This window comes from Vulpes lagopus, chromosome 1 (genome assembly GCF_018345385.1).
Source record: "Vulpes lagopus strain Blue_001 chromosome 1, ASM1834538v1, whole genome shotgun sequence".
Classification (NCBI taxonomy): Eukaryota; Metazoa; Chordata; class Mammalia; order Carnivora; family Canidae; genus Vulpes; species Vulpes lagopus.
The window spans coordinates 10,393,617-10,413,791 of record NC_054824.1 but is presented as its reverse complement, the minus strand read 5'-3'; the positions used below and the strand labels follow the sequence as shown (position 1 = coordinate 10,413,791).

The 20,175-nt window shown below is 40.5% G+C and overlaps 1 protein-coding gene across 5 annotated transcripts in view; it reads right to left on the bottom strand.

The window, feature by feature from the left end:
• BVES (blood vessel epicardial substance) overlaps window positions 1–20,175 on the bottom strand; it is a 38,093-nt gene that overhangs the window by 6,708 nt on the left and 11,210 nt on the right. For all 5 annotated transcript variants that reach the window (XM_041764760.1, XM_041764758.1, XM_041764757.1 and 2 more), the window contains exons 4-7: window positions 19,087–19,274; window positions 18,213–18,321; window positions 12,198–12,365; window positions 10,953–11,094 (exon numbers count right to left, since the gene is read on the bottom strand). In XM_041764760.1, coding sequence (XP_041620694.1) covers window positions 10,953–11,094; window positions 12,198–12,365; window positions 18,213–18,321; window positions 19,087–19,274 — 607 coding nt within the window. The remainder of the gene's footprint in view (window positions 1–10,952; window positions 11,095–12,197; window positions 12,366–18,212; window positions 18,322–19,086; window positions 19,275–20,175) is intronic.

Below are 20,175 nucleotides of genomic sequence, written 5' to 3'. Positions count from 1 at the left end.
AACAACAAGACGGCATGTCTAAGAGCATCAAACCCAATCAATAATGTAGAGCATTCAGACGTCATTGTAGAAGGACACACATAGAAGAAACACACCCAGTTTATTTTGACTGGGGGACTGGGACTAATTGCTCAGGTTTTTAGCCCATCTATCAAAGCAGGAGTGACATTCCATAGCATTCTGCGGCTGCTGGCTAGATTGGGGCCAACATGTTCTCTGCCCTCTCAGCCCCATCACCAGTCGGTGCATTTTCCCACTGAGAGAGAAGGAAGAGGCGACCCAATCCAACTGGAAATGACCTGGTGAAAACCTAAGAACTTTCAACTTCCCTGAATTTATCCAGTCCCCGCTACGTTTGTTGGGGAAGAGCTGTGGTGCTTACCATATAGCATGAAAAACACAGTAATGCAGGAATCACCCACAGTCCTGGGGTGACATCCAGGGGTCTCCAAGTCGGGCCCCCTTCCTCTTCCAGTCCAAGCTCTGGCAAACTCGCTGCTCCCCAAATCTAACTCATCCCTTCCCTCTTCTCTCGCTGTTCGCCCCACCTGGAGTGGCCTCTCCATTTCCATCCCTACCCATCAAATTTCCATCCATTCCTCAAGGTCAAACCCCACCTCTTCATCGGAGTCTGCCCTAATTTCTTATGTGGGGAGATTCTATTCCCTGCAGCCCTAGAGCCCTTCCACATTCCGTATTTCATTGCGATCACAAGTATATGCCTCTGTCCCATACTGGAAAACAAATATCATTTTTTAAAAAGATTTTATTTATTTACTCATGAGTGACAGAGAGAGAGAGAGAGAGAGGCAGAGACACAGGCAGAGGGAGAAGCAGGCTCCATGAAGGGAGCCTGATGCGGGACTCAATCCTAGGATCCTGAGATCATAACCTGAGCCAATGGCAGACAGTCAACCACTGAGTCACCCAGATGTCCCTGTTTTTCTACTTTATACTCAGAAGCTAAAGCAAAGACAACCTGGACAGCCTGTAAATAAAGCAGAGTGGGGGAGACTGGGTGACCCACCTCGGCAAGATACTCTCACAGGACAAACTGGTGGCCCTAACAGCCCAGCAAGATGGAATATTCCTACTCATGTTCTTTTCACAGGATCCTAGATCCACTCTCATTTCAGGTTTTGGGGCTGAGGTTGGGCCCGCAGGCCCCTCCGGTGCGGGTTCCCATGGTGGCACCTTGTTGCCCTGTCTCTACTACTGATGCATTGGAAGGCCACAGGGAACCACTGGGAACCACTGGAAGCCTCGCGGTGCCAGCTGGCTGCCTGACCCCCCCACAGGACTCAGAGTCACAGAGAGCACCCACTCTTTGTCCCAACCTCAGTTGGCCTGGGCCTCCTGGCCCACTGAAGGCCAAGTGTGATGTTCACCTGTGGATCTGTCACTGTCACGGCCAGAAGAAAGTCAGGGAGCCGGGCGCTCACCTGCCCCACACCTGATGCTCTCTAACCTCGGGGAGAGCCGCTGGTTCGGTGGAAAGACTCAGTCACCATCACTATGCTGCTAGAAACAATTTCTTTGCCTACTAATAAATCTAAGCCAAATTTGGAGTGTGAACAACAAAACTCCCAAAAACTATAAAAAGAGAGAGAGAGAGAGAGAATACTCTGCTTCAAGGGAACTATCTTACGTTTTACAAGTTGAACATTAATAGATATTTTCTACAAGTTTGCCTGGTTTTTTCATTAATTTTATGCACTGATGCATCATCAGAAATTTGCCCAGGAGGCCCAAACTCACCTCGATGTAAGAGCAGGAGGAGAGGAGGGAGGAAGAAATTGAGCTTATCTTTAGCTTAAGTGCTTTTTCAAATTACTTTTGTCCCTCAAGGACATTACTATGAGGTACATGACCTCTGTATAATGCTTTACTTTTCATTTATTCCACATTCTAAGCAGGCAAATAATTCCATACCCATAAATTTTCCAGAAAGCTGATTTCTATCCTTCTATTCGAACCACTTTTACAGTTGGGAAACAGAAGTGGTTAACTATATCCTTCGGTATTCATTATAATGAAGAAGAGCTAATTAGCATTATTTTTCGCTATTAGCTATAATCATCTTCTACTTGGCTCTGGGTGCCAATTAACACAGTTTATCATAAAAGTATGTAAAACAAATAGTCTCAGACTGAACTGCAATCCAGATTTATCAGGTGTGAAATTGTTAAACAGTTATGTAAGAGTTACTGTTGTTTGGGGATGTTTCATATTATACCAAGTGGCAAAAAAAAATCTGTCCAAAAGACTTCTCCATCCCTTCCATGGATACCAAGGCACTGAGAAGGCACAGAATTTCCTCTGAGCTGTACATTGAGTATGATGTTAGCAGTGGGTTTTTCATACATAGTCTTTGTTATATTGAGGGCATCAAGTTCAGCAATGGCTTCATCAAAAGCTGTCTTTGCAAGAGAGCAGGCTTTCTCAGGGGGGTTCAGAATTTCATAATAGAACACAGAGAAGTTAAGGGCCATTCAGTGCGTTCAGCTGAGAGAGAGAATGGCAGCACCAGGCAGCAATCCTAAGGGTAAGAAAGAAAAACTCAAAAATACGAGCTCTGAGCCCATGTAGAAGATGGAGGCTTAGCAGTAAGAGCCTTGAATCCAACAGTGGACCCTTCCCCTCCTGCCAGGTCATTGGGGGTGACAACGCTGTGGATGCCCACTGGAAGATTCGGATCTAGGAAGTAGAGTCCTCAGCAGATCTGCTCAGATAGCAGCTAGTTCTGGATCCTAGCTGAGGAGGAAAGGACTTTGGATTGAGGCCCACTGTGCATCCTGCGGGTTGTTGCCTGCAAGTGCAAGCAAGTCAGGGACTTCAGTGGAGGACAAGCTTAGCCTGCCCCCCACCAGACCCTTTCCTGGCTTCCTGAGGTCTTGAGTCAAAGAACCACAAGAAGCCTTTTTCCATGCAGGCTGAGGAGTTCATACCTAACAGTCAAAATTCTGGTATCCAGAGTAGTGAAAAATTAGGCAAGAGAAATTCCCTTTGACAGAATTCTATCCTTATTAAGCTGATTCTATTTCTGTGTGCTTCTAATTACATGAGGGCCTGAGGGCATCTCTTAGCAAGTCAAAGTAAACAGACATATTTGTTGTTCTTAAATCCAGAGTGAAGGTCACACCTGTTCCAGAGAATGAATAAGCAACCTCAAGTTTGATCTCCAAATAAACAGAATATCCTGATATGACATTTATCAAGTGACTTTTCTCTCTGCTTAAAAAACACATTTTTGATGAAGGGGGAACACTTTTGTAAACTATCCAATATGATGTTATATGATTTTTTTCCCCTTTATTCCATTAACTTTGATGACATTTTCCTCATTCCTTTCAAAGTGTTCTTATTTTTATTATGTTTAACCATCTGGCCGACTGCTTTAGCAAGTAATTAAAAACCTTACAAAGAGTTTAGAATTTTAATTAGATTATACGATTTTTGATGAATGGGGGTAGGGAAGGATTTAATGGCTTCGTTGCTAGAGAGGATTATCATCCCTTTTTCTGCCTTGCGTATGTATAAGATTTTTTTAATTGAAGAGATTGGATTGAAACTTTCTGAAAAATAAAGATCAAGGGTAGGTATAGCTTTTATACTTAATTTCCCTTAGAGAAATTTAACGCCAGCATTGAAGGACTCAACCAAAGAAGTGTACAAATTACAGCAAATAGAGAGGTTGAAGGTGGTTAGTGGTTCCCAGGAGGAGGTTTTCTCTTGCCCTACAGATCATTTCCAGATCAATTTCTAACTACTCACATGGGTGGTCAGGGCACTGAGCTGCATGGCAACAGGTGTGCGCAGCCAAGGAACAGTGGAAGTCCTTCCTGCCCACAAAGAGAAAGCTGTAACATCATGTGGATGGTGAATAAATTCAGGAGAACAGGGAAGCAGTTATAGGATGGCAGCTGTGCACAGACCCAGAGAACAACTAGTCCAGGAGGAGAGAGGAGAATGGAAGTTTCTGTGAGCAAAATCTCTGAGAAAAAGGGGACACAGAATTGATGTACTGAGTAGAGATATAAGAAAAAAAAAAAGCAAGGATGAGGAAAAAGAAAGGCAACTAGAAATATCTATAAAGACAAAAAGCAGTATGGAAAGGTATGGTTCAAATATGAAACAACTGCTCAAAGACTTTAAGAAGAAACAAATTGGGGGATTCCTGAGTGGCTCAGTGGTTTAGCACCTGCCTTCAGCCCAGGGTGTGATCCTGGAGTCCTGGGATCGAGTCCCACATCAGGCTCCCTGCATGGAGCCTGCTTCTTCCTCTCTCTCTCTCATGAATAAATAAATAAAATCTTTTTTTTTTTTTAAGAAACAAACTGGATTTCAACTAAAAGAATTAATAAGAGGCTAGAAATATTTTGAAAAAAAAAAGGGAGGTAACAGAATATACTTGTTATAAATCTTGATTGTTTAAAAGTTAAGGAAGAGACCCACCACAATGTAACAGGTAGAAAGGGAAAGAATTAGAAAAATGCTACAGAGAGAAAACAAAATGGAAGTGTAAGTGTATTATTTAATGTTACAAAGGTAAATAATAAGAGAATAAAAACTAGTGATATTACCAAAGTGAGAAGGGGGAAGGGAGTTAAAAGTGAGCTAAGTTAGTAGATAAACATTAAGTGGATAAATCCATAAACAAGAGGACATTATTTAGCATTTTGGACAAAAAATTGTTCCAATGTGATTGCTCTCATTAAGCAATTAAGTTGGAGGGGGTCAGTTGTTTTCATTGAAAGATTTTTTTTTATGCCATTTGTTATCTTTGTGTATATATTAACTTGTGAATTTTTAAATTTGTTATTAAAAGTTTTAAAATATGTTAATGTATAAAATCCCTTTATTATCATTTTACAGAGAAAATACCGTGAAAGGATAGAGGGCAGCAAACGGATTGGTGATGACAGGAGTTCGGGAGTCAGAGAGCACAGTCCCTACTGGCTGGGGGACCAAGGACCCAGAGAAGATAAATGTCTTATTTCTCAACCCTAAAAGGGGAAAATACCACACCAATCTGATTGAGTGGGTGTGAAGATTAAATGAGAACATGTATGAACGTGGTCAGGATGTGTCACCTGCGATAGCAGTGGCTGAACATCCCTAAACAAATTTACACTCCCAAATGGATATGGATACCCGTAGGGTAAAAAAGCAAAACAGGAACTTACAACAAATTCATCACTTGTTTCAGAGCGAGCCCAGTGATTTTGACCTGGTTACATAACCTCCCTAAGCTGCTCCTTATTTCTGTACAAAGTGGGGGCACTGCTTTTTCTCGAGCTGTCTTGATGGGCCTGAGAACTGTTCCCTCAGTATTCCCGGGGCTTGATCACACCTCCTCTCTACTTCTCCATATGATTCATGTAACACTTGTTTATTCATCTACAGCTGTTCATAGGGCAAATGGAAGACAAATTGAGTTGAACAGGTTATTTCATGAAACCAGCCTTGGAACTAAGAATGCTGTATTGGTTTTTGTATCTTTCCAGGTAAATAAATGGGTAAGATAGCCAAGAGAAACTCATTATGTCAGGTACGCTGCTAGCCTTTAGAGAGAAGAATACTAACCAGACGTAAGCTACCTTAAAGCGTATTTGTGCAACTAGGTCATATGAAACCAGTAGATTGTCCAGAATGTCATCCTGACATTAATAACAAAAAACATCTGAAAGACTTTTTTTCTCAGTAAGACATCTTTCATAAGTAAATATTTCATAGTGTCTTTAAAAATCATAAATTTTAATGATAATTTCTGGAAAAAAATACATGGTTTAAACTAACAAAAGCCTTCAAAGACGAGTTCCAAAAGAATGCATTGCCTATAATGCTTCAGGATTTAAAAAACAAACTAACTGGGACGCCGGGGTGGCTCAGTGGTTGAGCATCTGCCTTCAGCTCAGCGTGTGATCTCGGGACCCGGGATTGAATCCCACATCAGGCTTCTTGTGGGGAGCCTGTTTCTCCTTCTGCCTGTGTCTGTGCCTCTCATAAATAAATAAAATCCTTTAAAAAAAAACTAACAATAGGTTATTTAACTCCAATTAACTAAAATAAAGTTCTATGACTTTTAAGGAAACATAATATGTCCTCCTGTTGCCTGTGACGTCTGTGCCTGGCACCGCTTATCAGTGATGGACCTGCCAAGTATAATCAATCTGTACGTATGTGTGTGTGTGTGGTGTCTGAATTACACATAGGAGCTAAACCTCATAAGGAAATGAAGATGGCAAGGCACCCTGAGGAGCACGTTGGTCCAGGAGCAGAGAGAAGAGAGCTCACATCCATATGAGGGCATGCAATCCTTCCCACATGCCCTGCACGGCTCGTCCTTTCTGGTCCTTCTGTTTCACAATCACACTTCCAAACATGAAGCAAGTAAATGAAGCAACAGGAAAGTGAAAAAGAGTTAATAGGATTATGGGCTACTGAATAAAGAGGTAGAAAGCAATTTTTCTCAGACTGTCTCATTACTTTCTTGTCTTTAAAGTAATAAATTGATGTGGAATACAGAGGCTGTGTGGCAAAGAGGAGAGATCTTGCTCTGGATTTAGCAGCATCTGACATATGTAAATAGAGAGCACATGTAAGACATGGGATCAGCAGCAATTTCTTTTTGTGCCTTCATCAGAATCTATCCACCTGTAGATCTACCTACCGGTAAATTGGAAATACAAGAAACATCTTAATCACCACAATGGGGCTGCAATCAGCAAAGTTCCAGACTGTTGGAAGGAAACCCTACTCCTTACTACTCAAAGTGTGGTTCAGGGCCCAGCCACATCAGCAGCGCTGGGGCGCTTGTTAAACATGGGGATGCCAGGCCCCACCCCAGTCTTCTGCATCAGAATCTTAGATAGAATCTCAAGCCATTCATATTCATATTCACTGATTTAAGAATCAATGTTCTATAAGACAAAACAAAACAAAAATGCAGAAACACACACACACACACAGATGGAAGGGGAACCCAGAGATTCAGAGACTTTTCAACCAAGTGAAATGGGTACATGCTGATCCTGACTTGAAAAAGAATTATGGGAAATGTTGATACAGACTTAATATTCAAATCTACTCCTATATTTGAGTTGATGACTAGAATGAATAATGTAAAAGTTGCTTCATTAGGAAAATATATAAAATAAATATAATTTTTGTAGAGCAGCATTGCTTGTAATTCTGTAAGTACATATGAGACAAAGTGAAAGCCAACTAAACACTAAATGACCTGAAGACATTACTGGATAATTTAAATGTTCCTATGTAGAGCCCTCCATAAAATGAATAAGGCAAAAACCTTCATTGAAATGGAAATCAACGGATCTGTGAAAACCTCTTTGCAGCACTGCTTGGTCATAATGAAGGGATGAGAGGACGGTAGGTTTCTCCAATGAGGTAGGTTGTAGGAGAAAGAAGTGATTTGGGGGTCAGCACTGCCTTCTCACTGAGTCTAGGTGGATTCATCGGCAAAGGGGTAAATAATAATAGCTAATGTGCCTTGCTAGCGGGGTTGTCAGGTCTGTATACAGGAATGGGTGTGAAGGTGACTTGTAGGGACACTTGAGTGGCTCAGCGGTTGAGTGTCTGCCTTAGGCTCAGAGAGTGATCCTGGCATCTAGGATCGAGACCTGAGACCAGCTCCCTGCAGGGAGCTTGCTTCTCCTTCTGCCTGTGTCTCTGCCTCTCTCTCTCTCTCATTCTGGGTCTCTCAAATAAATAATAAATAAATGCTTAAAAAAAAAGAAAGTGACTTGTAAACTATAAAGCACTAGATAATTGTTAATATGCATTTTTTGCCTTTTCTTTTTCTTTAAAGATTTTATTTATTTATTCATGAGAGACACAGAGAGAGACAGAGACATAAGCAGGCTCCATGCAGGGAGCCCGACGTTGGACTCGATCCCGGGTCTCCAGGATCATGCCCTGGGCCAAAGGCGGCGCCAAAGCCCTGAGCCACCCAGGCTGCCCCTGCCTTTTCTTTTTAAAACAGGGAAGCAATGTGGTCAAACAGCATGGATCAGACAGGGTGTCTAGCTTTGTATCCCAACGCCTCACCTTGTGCAATTGGGACAAGTGACTAAGCATCCATATTCCTAATTTCTTCATGTGTAAAATGAAATAAAACTAAGGTAGATCCATGTTATTGTCACAATACTTGCTTTCCCTCCCCCCACAGGTTCGCTCTCGCTCAGCCGGTGCTGGAGGATTAAAGATCCACGTGCTGATGGTGGTTCTGGCCATGTGACTTCTCCGGTCCAGAGATCGGGAGTGTAAGTGGCATGCACTACTTCTAGGGGAGCTTTCAGAGCCATCGCATGGCTCTGTCATCACTGTCTTCCCTCTGCCCCGAGTGGCAATCATCCAAACAGCAGCTGCTCCTTGGCATCCCAGGCCGAGGAGGCCACGGGCCCAGAGTGGCACCCAGCGTACACATGCACGAGAAAGCAGTCTCATTCACCCTAGTCAGAGGTTGGGAGACTGTTAGTGCTGTGCCATCTAGCAAAAGCTAGTATACCTCTCCATGCGGGATTGTGGTAGAGACTACCTGTGACTCTGTACAGAGACTTCCTGAAAAATAATACCTATTATTGTCCACAAATGTTTGTTCCCTTCTCTCCTTAGCATTCATGAAGCTGCCACGACTGCTGAGAGTAACTGCCATAGTTGCCTCCGTGTACACATCAGAAACCCAGAATGATAAGAGCTCACTTGTTTTAGCGACCTCACATTTACTAAGACTGACCACATGCTCGAAAAGTGGTACATTTTGTTATTTCAGCCTAACTGTCGTATGAGATTGGTTCTGTAGCCTATGTTTTACAAGGAATGTAATCTGTAATATGGGAAAGTACATGGCATTGATGGGTCTGGCAAACAAAACAAAACAAACAAAAAACCCCCAGACTCCAGGAGTTCTGAGCTAAAATCTAGGAAGGAGAAACCAGAACTAACTAGTTTTTGATGCGTCACATGCTAGGATGAATTAAGTGCTTCATTATTAGTATCAGAATGGTGGTCAAGGACCAATATCTTTCATTAAGCTGCAGGAAGTAAAGCCAAGAAACTCAGAACAGGGATTAGTCCAAGGGAATTAAGTATGAGCATGGCTCTGTTGTGCAGTTCACACACATCCATACTCAAACCCACACTTATTAGATCCACAACTAATAATTATTAGAGCAAGATTTGAATACAGGTCTGTATGCGCAACACAGGTGATCAATCCACCTGGTGTCTGGTGGCACAAATAGCAGAAACGTTAATCTCGAAAACGTGTTTTAATTCTATTTAAACAACATACTCTAAATAAACTTTTTTTTCCTAAAATGTTATTTTACTCCCAAAAGATTTAGATGATAAACAAAAACTTATTATTATTATTTAATTCCCTTTCTGCTGACCTTTTTTAGTACATAATCACCATACATGCGATTAAGCTGGGTCCACTTGAAAATGCTTATTAACCACCAAACTGTTTCCACAAGGCACATAATGTATTTGATATGCTAGTGGATTGCAGAGTTTGGACAGCCTCAATCAGTACTTCCAAAAGTCACATTAGAATAAGATACAACCAGGGGCACCTGGGTGGCTCAGTGGTTGAGCGTTTGCCTTGGCTTGGGCCATGATCCCAGGATCCTGGGATCGAGTCCTGCATCAGGCTCCTTGCAGGGGTCCTGCTCTCCCTCTGCCTCTGTCTCTGTCTCTCTCATGAATAAATAAATAAAATCTTAAAAAAAAAAAGAATGAGATTAAACTATCTCCCATTTCTCATTTGTGTTACTCCTGAAAGGAGCCCGATGTGGGACTCAATCCCAGATCCCGGGATCACGCCTTGAGCTGAAGGCAGACGCCCAACCACTGAGCCACCCAGGTGTCTCACAAATGAATTTGTTAGAAGTTCTTCTCATATTATCATTTTTAGAATAATTCTTAAAATAATTTAGTTTCTCTTATTTTACTTACTAATCTTCAACATCTGTGTCTGAAAATGTTACTTAAAAGTAGTTAGAAAATGATCTAAGCCATAGGACAATCTTGGAAAACCTGCCTTTTGGTGAGTGGGTGTGTGAATGAGATAACTCACAGGGGTGTTGGGTGGTCTCCTTCATCTTCAGGAACATTCCATTACCCAATCACCTGTTAACTCTTGGTGCTCACACAGTCAGTGGTAAAACACCCAACAGTTGCTTCCTATCATTGTTTTTTTTTTTTTTTTACCAAAAATTTATTTACCAATTTTATTTCCAATAGATATTTAGATTTGTACCAGAATTTTACAGTTGTAGAAAAATGCTGGAATGAACAGCACTTAATGTGGTATCATTTGCCGTAGAGCATATATACAAGGTAAATCTTTAGCAGTGAAATTTGTGTCAAAAGGCATGTACATTAAATTTTAATAAGCATGTAATATTTCAATGGAGGTTGTACATCTATCATCTCCAGATAGCAACATTCACGAACTCCTGCTTCCTAACTTCTTTACCACTGGTGTGTTCTCAATCCTTTTGATTTTTGCCACTAAAATCTTCACCAATAAAAGGGGTTATCTGGTGTCATTTATTTACTCATTTATTTAAACACATTCCTGGGTCTAGGCTTTCACTTGAACTAAAATCATGAAAACAAAAGAGATGAATATCTAGCAAACCATACGGACTCTTTCACATTATCCCAGTGAACCAGTATTTAAAAAGAGTACATGGTAACACAAGTGAACAATTTCTAAAATAGGAACAAGTGTTCTAATGCTTGATTTAAGCTGATGGGCAACATGGAAAAGGAAAGCGAGATAAACTTAGTATTTTTATTGATACCTTTTAGGTTGCCAAATTGTTACTTGCAAAGCTATTTTTCTGATCAAAGTTGTCATTTGTCTATTTCCAATGACATCCAGTGGCATCCTGGTGTATTACCAGTTTGGGACAACTTACGGAGAGAGGACATGCTGGAGGTGCCCCGAAGAAACTGGTGTAAGCCGTCTTCACTGTCACTGGAGCTGGCTATACTGTTCCTCATTTCCAGCATGGAGATCTGTGTGCACAGGCTGAGCTGGTGTTCCAACTTTTTGGCCTTCTACAAAGCAAAGTTTTAAGATTTCTGAGATCTATAAGACTTGGATCACATATTCCTTGTAAACAGCATTTATTTTTTTCCTTGAAACAAAAAACTACCAGTACATAGTAGGTGGCCAATAAATGTTAGCTATAACTTTCATTATAAGCTATGACTACACATACATTACAAAAATTTTATATGATCAGCTTATTTATTAATCTGAAAAATAATAAGCACCAACCTAATTTGATAAAGGGCCTACACAAGATGACTTTAAGAGAGCACCCACCCAGGACACCTGGGTGGCTCAGTGGTTGAGCGTCTGCCTTTGGCTCAGGTGGTGATCCCAGGGTCCTCAGATTGAGTCCTGCATCGGGCTTCCCACAGGGAGCCTGCTTCTCCCTCTGCCTGTGTCTCTCATGAATAAATAAAAGAATAAAAATCTTTAAAAAAAGAGAGAGAGAGAGCGCACACACCCATATGCATAGTTCCTGGAGAATTACTTATCACAGAAACAATGTTCTGCAATTTTTCTTCAGTCCTGATTTTAATCTTCTTCTAAGAAAATGTGGGGAAATGAAGATCAAATTGCAAACCGTAGAAGATCCCATATAGCTCTGCAATTCCTCGCTGAGTTGCGCAGGCTCCCTCCTATCCCTCTCTTATCACTTATGAACTTTCTGGAATGGGGCTTGACCAGGAGTATGTACCAAACTGGAAGATACCAGCGTTGAAAGGCCCACTTCCTGCTCACTAGAGTTTGTCAGTGCTCCTCAGTTGCTACCGCCCTGCTTCCCTGCCTTCTGGCCTATGCTACCCCCATCCCTCCCTCCGACTCACTTTCCTTAGATTGATTAAAAGGGTCTTTAGGAGAGGCCACAAATGGAGGTCCCTGGCATTTAGAGTCATCTCACCAGGTAACGACACATATAATAAGTACAAAATATTCCCATGCTCTTAAGAAAGGATTCCCACGAAGGGTCTCTAAATTACAAGCATCCCCACTTCACTTAACATGAGTAATTAATGAAAATTCAGAAAAATATGTATTGCATAAAGTGAGGTATACCTCATTATACATATTTGCTCAACAAAATAAACACACTCAGAAAAACACTTACTTTATCATTTAAGGTGGGATCATTCAACGAGTAGAGCTTATTTGTAATATCTTTTCCTATAAGATACCTAAATATTTCATACAGAAATGGTTCTGATTCCAGAAAGTAAGTTAATCTTTCTCTTGACCAGCATAAAAATCTGCAGTTATCATCTGCAATGATGGTTACCTGCCCAAGAAACAAACATAGAAAGAAAGAAGTGCATCTGTGTATATGAATTATGACTGTAATTATTTTGGGGAAAGGAAGAGTAGAATAATTCAGTGGATATTATTATAGCAATGATTTGTCATATTAGTAAAATTAAAGCAAGATCTAGAACACAAGCTTCAATAGCGATTACAAAATCATATTTAAAATCATGTTTAAAACCAAGAAATCTGTAGGCTAAAAGCAAATTCCCCACGTTTTGTTGTTGTTCTGTTTTCCGAGGTCTGGTGCTATAGAGTGTACTACACCAATGTTCCAATTAGACATATAATTTGTGGTGAAATATTTCTTTATGCCTTGTGATTACAAAAGAGGTTTAAGAATATGGCTTCAAGCAAAAGAATTGGGGTAAGATCCCTGAGGCAAGTTATAGATGAAAGACCTGCCTAGCCAACCTTGCAAACAAACACGGGAGAATGAGAAGATGGACTCATGTGAACTGGTTTTAGAGTCCAGGCTGTTACTGAGGAATATGGCTAGTGAGGGTCCTTCTCTGGGTCCTTTTGTCATAGGTATTTTTTGAGTATGATCTTTCAAGACAAGCTCCAGGGTATGGGGGTTCACAGAGATCCCCCAGTTAGCTCAGAATTGGGACACCATACCTCCCTTGAGCACTGCTCTACAGGAAAAGTGGAAAACACTAATTGCACCCCACAGAGCTCAAGATTCTCCAAAGAAATACTTTCTCCAGAGTGAGGGGTTATGCCCCCACAACAGTGTCAGAAAGTCCTTCCTCCCATGCAGGTCCCCTTTCATCAGTTAGCACTCTCTCTCTGAGCTTCAGATGGCACTCAAATCACTGAATCCACACTCATTCGTGGACATATCTGCCTCCAGCAGGCACTCTGAGGGCAGGGACTATGCATCTTCCTGTCTGAATGCCCAGATTCCAACACAGAGTGGTCTCAGTGTATGTGTATCATATGAAGGAATTAACAAATGGACACAAATGCTGTCGAAGGCAAAATCCATTTTCATATCCTCAACGTTAAACCCAATGCCTGCCAGGTAAATTAATAAAGAGTTTTTGAATTAACATGAAATCATATCTGAGCCTCAGAGCAAACATTTCCAAAGGCCCTCTTTCCCCTTGGTTTGTCACAAAATTAAACACGGTTTTGCTGATGAGGGGGTATTTATGTCTAGTAGGAGAGACAAATGGAAAACCCAGCTTCTCAACTAATATCAATAGCTGCGATTTGACCTTTAGCAAATTAGAGGGTGTGGCTACTTTAAAAAGTGGGTCAATATTCCTAGAACAAAAAGTTTGCACTTATTATATAAGAGTTGGACTATCCCAAACGAAACACATTTGGATTCAAGAAATGCATCACCAGTTCTATGAATCCATAAAAAAACTAAATTCTCCTCATTCTTTCAACATATATTATGCACTTACTTTGTGCTAGACACTGTTAAAGGCGCTGAAACTACAACGTGGACAAGGAAGACAAGATCTTTGCCCCTGGGAAGCTTACATTCCAGTGAAGGAAGCTGATGATATATAAGGAAATATGACACCGTCAGGTGGCAATAAGTGTTTTGACAAATATAGAACAGGGGCAAGTGGTAGAGAATCTTCAGGGAATGACAGTTGCACATAATACCACTCACTTTATATGTGTATTGTACTTTTAAACATTTAGGTGTTTTTACATCTGTTATAGGTGCTTCAAAATTGCCTTTCAGGTAAGGCAAGTCATATTCTTTCTCATTTTTCAGATGTCAAATGACAAGAACCAAAAAACTTATTCATGAGCACATGTTAATTAGTGGTGGAATGAGTACTTCTGACCTCCAGCCCAGACATATTTTTCCCAACCAGGCCAAACCCTACCCAATGTGTCCAATATTCAACCAACATGATCACATTGACGGTAATCTGGCTAAGTGACCACAAGGTCAGCTCAAAGTCCATAAAGAGTCCCTCATACAAAGAATAGCTGAACCCAATCCAAGAGGAGGAAGCTGATAATAAACAAAGACATTTGCCCAAAAAACCAAACTTTTTTTTTTTTTTTTTTGAGAAAAGAAGTCTAAAGTCAAGCCAGTAGTGAGGAATTCCCAGAAATACTAAGATGTGGGTAAATAAACACAAGGCAACTGAATAATATTCCACAGGAGTAATCAAAGAAAGGTGAGTACTGGTACTCACTGCAGCACAGCCCTGTAGCCAAGCACTGAAGAAAAGGTTAGGAGCTGGAGGTGCCTTCGTTTGGCCAAGAGGTCATCCGTGACTTTGGAAAATTTAAGTCATGTGCAAGGGGGGGAAGAGGTTAAAAGAGCAGTTGGAAGCCATCCAGGAGAAGAAAAAGGAATTGTACCTAGATGACGTATAATGCGTTTAACTTCTTTCCAACCATTCCCATAGCCTCGTTTCCACAGAGGTAATGATACTTCTGATACTATCATTCACTTAGCAAATACACTTCTTGTTGATGGTTGACAAATACCTTAAACCTGTTTATTTTAATTAAATTTAGGTTGAATAACAGTATTCAAATAAGAAGCTATGCCTACAGTATGTATGAATAACTTGCAAGTCTCTAAGTGTAAGCCTTTCATTGGAAGTGGGTCATTAGCATATTGACTGAGGTCATTTTACATGATGGCTAATGCTTCACTTGTGCCAAATAGACATTCGTGTTTAATGATTTTCTGTCACAACAGCCAAGTAAAACGTATTTTAATGAGGAACTTCTATAAAAGCAATATAAGAATTTTTAAAGCTTCTGTAAAATAAATTCGCTTCCTAAAGTCATTAGGCTACCTCCGCAGTGCCATGCTTCAGCTCTGGCGGAGAATTTTACTGAGGAAATAAAAGCAAATGTGACAATGGGAGACAGAAAAGGATTTCTCTCAGGGAGAGGACTGGACTAAGTGTATGCGATCGGGTTGGCCTTGATTACTTCAAGGCGCTAGGCCTCACCCTCACTTTACATTCCACAAGCTCATGGAATGAGAAGACATTACACAAGACCAAGGGTGTCCAAGGGAATTGCCTAATGTGTCAGGACTGGAAACAGCAGCTCAACACTCTGACTGGCTGATTGTCCTCAGGAGAGAATTCGTTATTTTCTTCACGGATTATATAACATTTCACACATCAGCAACATGAAAATGTCCTAGGACTGGTCTATCCAACCGATGCTCAGAGTTCTCCTAAGCGCTCAAGTACCGTAGAGTCAAAGCTGGCCCATTACTCGCTTCACAGCTTAAACCAAAAGATTTCCTTAATACTAAGATAAGGTTTGGTTTAAATACAGGAGAAAATTTCGTGTTCATTTATTTCCCAAGGGCTGGGATCTCCAAGATGTTCTTTTTCCCTTAAACTCCATAAAGCTTTGATTTTCAGGCTTCACAGCACAGGATGCGCAAATGACCGGGAAAAGCAATAGTGGGAGATAAAATACAAAATGGTATGTGTGATAGAGGACGTGAAAATGGTAAAGCTCACTTGACATAAAACAACTGCCCAAAGAGGAAGAAACCAAACACAAAAGACCAATTCCACCTTTTGTAATAAAGATACTCAAGATTCTACCAAGAATTCTAAGCAGCAGCTTTGGTGTGTAGGTACCAGCATGGCTGGAAAGCACCTCTCGGGCACCTGGGAGTTCAGGTTCAGAGTCTGTTTCTCAGCTCTGCCACTGTGCCTGTCATAATTGTCACACATGTCCCCAAACACTATTTGCAACCTGCAGAGACACTGAGTCCACCTGCCTTCCTTTTCTCCTTTCACACTATTCTAGAATTCCTTAGCACCCCTACCAAAGATGAACTTAAAGAAATAAAAATGTGAAGAAAGTAGCTCCTTGTGAGAACACTTTGAATTGTTCCTAATTAAAGAAAAAAGAGATTAGCAGGTAAAAAGCAGGGGTGTGGAGAAGTCTGACCACTGACACTTGAAATGTCCCTGCTGTGGGCACAGGTAGTGAGATGTTCGAGCACGTGGTAGGCTTCACTTGGGAACTTAGTCAGAAAGAGGCGCCGTATACTCCTACACAGATGTGCAGCAGCTATTTTTACCCCTGAGTAAATGCCAATGGGAACATTTTGTAAACAGTCAAAACACAATCTCTCCCAAGGGTTTATTCTGATGGCGTGTGTTCCAGTTGTGTAGGACACAGGTTCTACGATGCTAAAGTAGTTCTTATGCACTGACCAATCAGAAAATGCCACACCACACTCTATGCAGACAGAAGATGGCTGGTGCTGGAAAGGTTGAATCAATATCCTTTCCCAGCTATGGTACCTCGATCTTGGTCCTGATTCTGGAATCTTCCCAGCACTTATCAGGAACATCTTTCAGCTACCAAATCCCAATCGCTAGTCCCCCAAGATTCCCTAGTCCCTGCAGGTCATAGTAGGAATTCCTTTTTTGCTAACTTAATTAGAATATAATTTGAAGTCCAGGGGACAAGATAGTACATGGTCATATCCCTGGCCTCTCAGGGAGCTCTTGCTTCTAGAAACAAAGGGGGTTCAGTTTCCACACCCTCTCCAAATTCCAGGCTCTTCGGGGTTATAATGAGACTGAATGACTGTGTAATGCTGCTTGCTACTGTACACAGAGAAATGGATGCAACAGATAAATGGGCTTTGGAAGAAGAAATCATAAGGCAGGCAGAGGAAAGAAATAGAGAGGAAATGAGTGGCCCTGGGCTAGTTTGTAGACAGTGGTGATTAAAAATGCGGCAAGAACATAAGTCTCACTGCGCAGCTGACCCTCCCAAACACAAGATGAGAGGTGTAAATTCGAGAAGCCACAATACAGCATTAGTTTTCCACTTCTGTATCTTAAGCTCAGCCAACGTGGGAGCAGTACTAGACCCAGTTAATGAGCCTACATGAGACCTTGTAGAGAACACACATAATTTTCACAAGTAGTGTGCTTATTCAGATCTGTTACTCAGGCAGAATGGGAGTGGGGCAGGGCTCCAACCATCGTACAAAAACTAAACTAAACTAACTAAACTGTACATCTGTATATTTTCCCTTTTATCTCCATATGGCCTCCCAAATTGTATGGTGCCTCAAAATGAGACTCAGAAATAAGATGTGTCATCAAGAAACCCTGACTTTTCTTCCCAGAGGTGAGAACATCCCGTCTATTCCATTTCCTACCTATACGCATTTACACTCTTGCTTGGGATATTCTCAGGATATTTCCCTACTGCTGTTTAGAGCCTGAAACCAAAGGAAATTCTCATACATTTTCTTGGTTGCTTTCCTATCAATCAAGAGGGAAATAAAATAGGAGGGTGGGACACTTACGGAAAGATTCAAAACAAAGTGCCACACAATGGGCAATTTTTAATTATGAAGAACTTCATCCTTTGCCCTTAAAGTATTCATTAAATATAAAAGATTAAAGTGACTAGGTTTTTTTTTTTTTCACAAGAATTAAGAAAAAGATCTCTAGGGCAAAGCCAGTTTCTATTTTGTTTCCCAGTAAAAGTAAGTAATTACATGTTTTAGGAGCACTGATTATCCACAACTGATGTTTTCCTTTTTATTTTTTTCCATAATCAAAGCAAAAGGAAGAAAATAAAAAAGCAGTCATACTCACCACCCAGAAATAACAGTGTAAACACTATGGCCAAAGTAGGATATATATTCCTAGACCTCTTTTTATGTACATAGAGGCAATATTTTGTTTGAGATTTATGACAATGGGGTCATGCAATATATACCATACGGTAATCTCTTTTTTCCATAAATCACTTTATCATTATTATCCTTTGGATTTTTGAATGAGACACGAACTAGTTCCAACCTTCTTAAAATCATGCCAAAACATACCTGGAATTTTTCACCTTTGTGCATCTGAGTTGATCTAAATTCAGGAGAATCTATAAAGGCACAGGGGTAAATGTTATGCAGAAAATGTCCTCGATAGGAAACCTTCATTCTGACAACAGAAATTAATGTTAATAAATGAATAATATTTCACAAATAACATGACGATCCTTAACCTTATAAGTTAAAGGTTATGGATTATGGGTTTTGAACTAAAGTTTTAAAGACTCCACAGATGACAAACGTAATTAAAAGCACTTCCTGAAAAGCATAAATATTTACCTCCATAGAAATTTCACCAAGGAAAAAAAGACAGGGTCCATCCAGTATGGAACAGACATGGTTCATCGGTTATCACTGTCATACAGCTAGAGTGACCATAAATTTATTACTCAAAATCAGATAATTTTAAGAAGGAAAGGGTTGGTATTAAGAACTATGTCAGAACTATATATATATATATATATATATATATATATATATATATATATAGCTGATATTCCTAGAAGTTGTATTTTTGTGATACTCAAAAAATAAACAAATCACCTGTGAAACATGCATAAGCTTCTGGAAGTTGAATGCCTAACTTAAACCTGCTTCAATTTTAGCTCATTAACTTTAAAAAAAAAAGTCAATAAAGATTCAAAATGTTCACAGTTGAAAATTCTAACATCTACAAGATTCAGAGTAGTCAATTCTATGTAACTCTAGTCTGTCGCTCTGTAGTATTCTAAAATGCAGGTGTAAAATGGGATTTCACCAACATCAACCTCTGCGATCTGATGATCCAGGTCATTCCCTTCTAGTCATTCCCTACCCAGGGAACAGGGGAAGATTCAAGGCAAACTGGGAATTTCAATTTCCAAAGAGCACTTACTTCCCCTTTAGGAGAATACTCAGACGGTCGTCAACTGAGGTTTTATCCTCTGCAGCATAAGTCTGGCCCTTTTTTAAGGTTTGGATCATACAAAACTGTCCAGTTAATCTTCTGAACAAATCTGGAGGCACACGGAGGGGTTCAAACAATCGGCGGTAGATGCCACTGAGCTCCTTCTCAATCTTTACCTGAAATGCAGCAATGACCAGATGCTGCTGTAACACAGCAACACCAAACACTGGCTTCTTCTGTCTCAATATGGTTTTGAGAATAAACAAATCTGCACACCCGCCATGGCCCTTCTGTATTTCAGTCAATGGAATCTTACACAGACAGTAAGAGGTGACACAAGTTTCGATGCTAAAAGGGCACTTTTGCAGTTAAACAACTCCAAGAGCATATGGAAAAGATTTGCACTATTAGTCACATCTCTTCCTATGTGCTGTAGAGCAGCTGCGGAGGTTTTGAATGTTACCACAACATAGACCTTCCCAGTCTTAGCGTTTCCTATAAATAACACAAAACCTTTTGTCTCTATAACAATTTTGTTTCACAGAAAGAAATCATATGGACTTTTAAATATTACAGCCAAAAAAAAAAAAAAACTCCACATAAAATAGGAATCAACCTGGGAAAATTTTATGAAAATACATGTATTAAGCATTTTATCTATATGTAAGTATTGTTTAATGGATCAACATAGGAAAAGAAACATCCCCAGCTGCGATCATTGCTTCTGATTTATTTATTCTGAAGCAAAGCAAAGAGGGTAAAAGGGTTTCAGTGAAGCAATTTCATCTTTAGCTAAAACACTTTATAGAATGGAGAACCCATTGGATTAAGTCTGGCTACCAGAGGAAGGGAAAAGAAAAATGGCTCAATCACTTCTGCTGCCAGACAAGACCCAGATCACATGCCATAATTGGGCCCAGCATTATTAGTCTGGGAAAACTGAATAGCATGTGAATGAACTTTGGGCTCAAAGGATCATCCATCCCAATGAAATCTGTCACAGCCACACTATAAAGCTTATAGATCCAGATGATGATAGCCACTCAAATGTCACTACACCTTTGTGCTGCTCTTGCC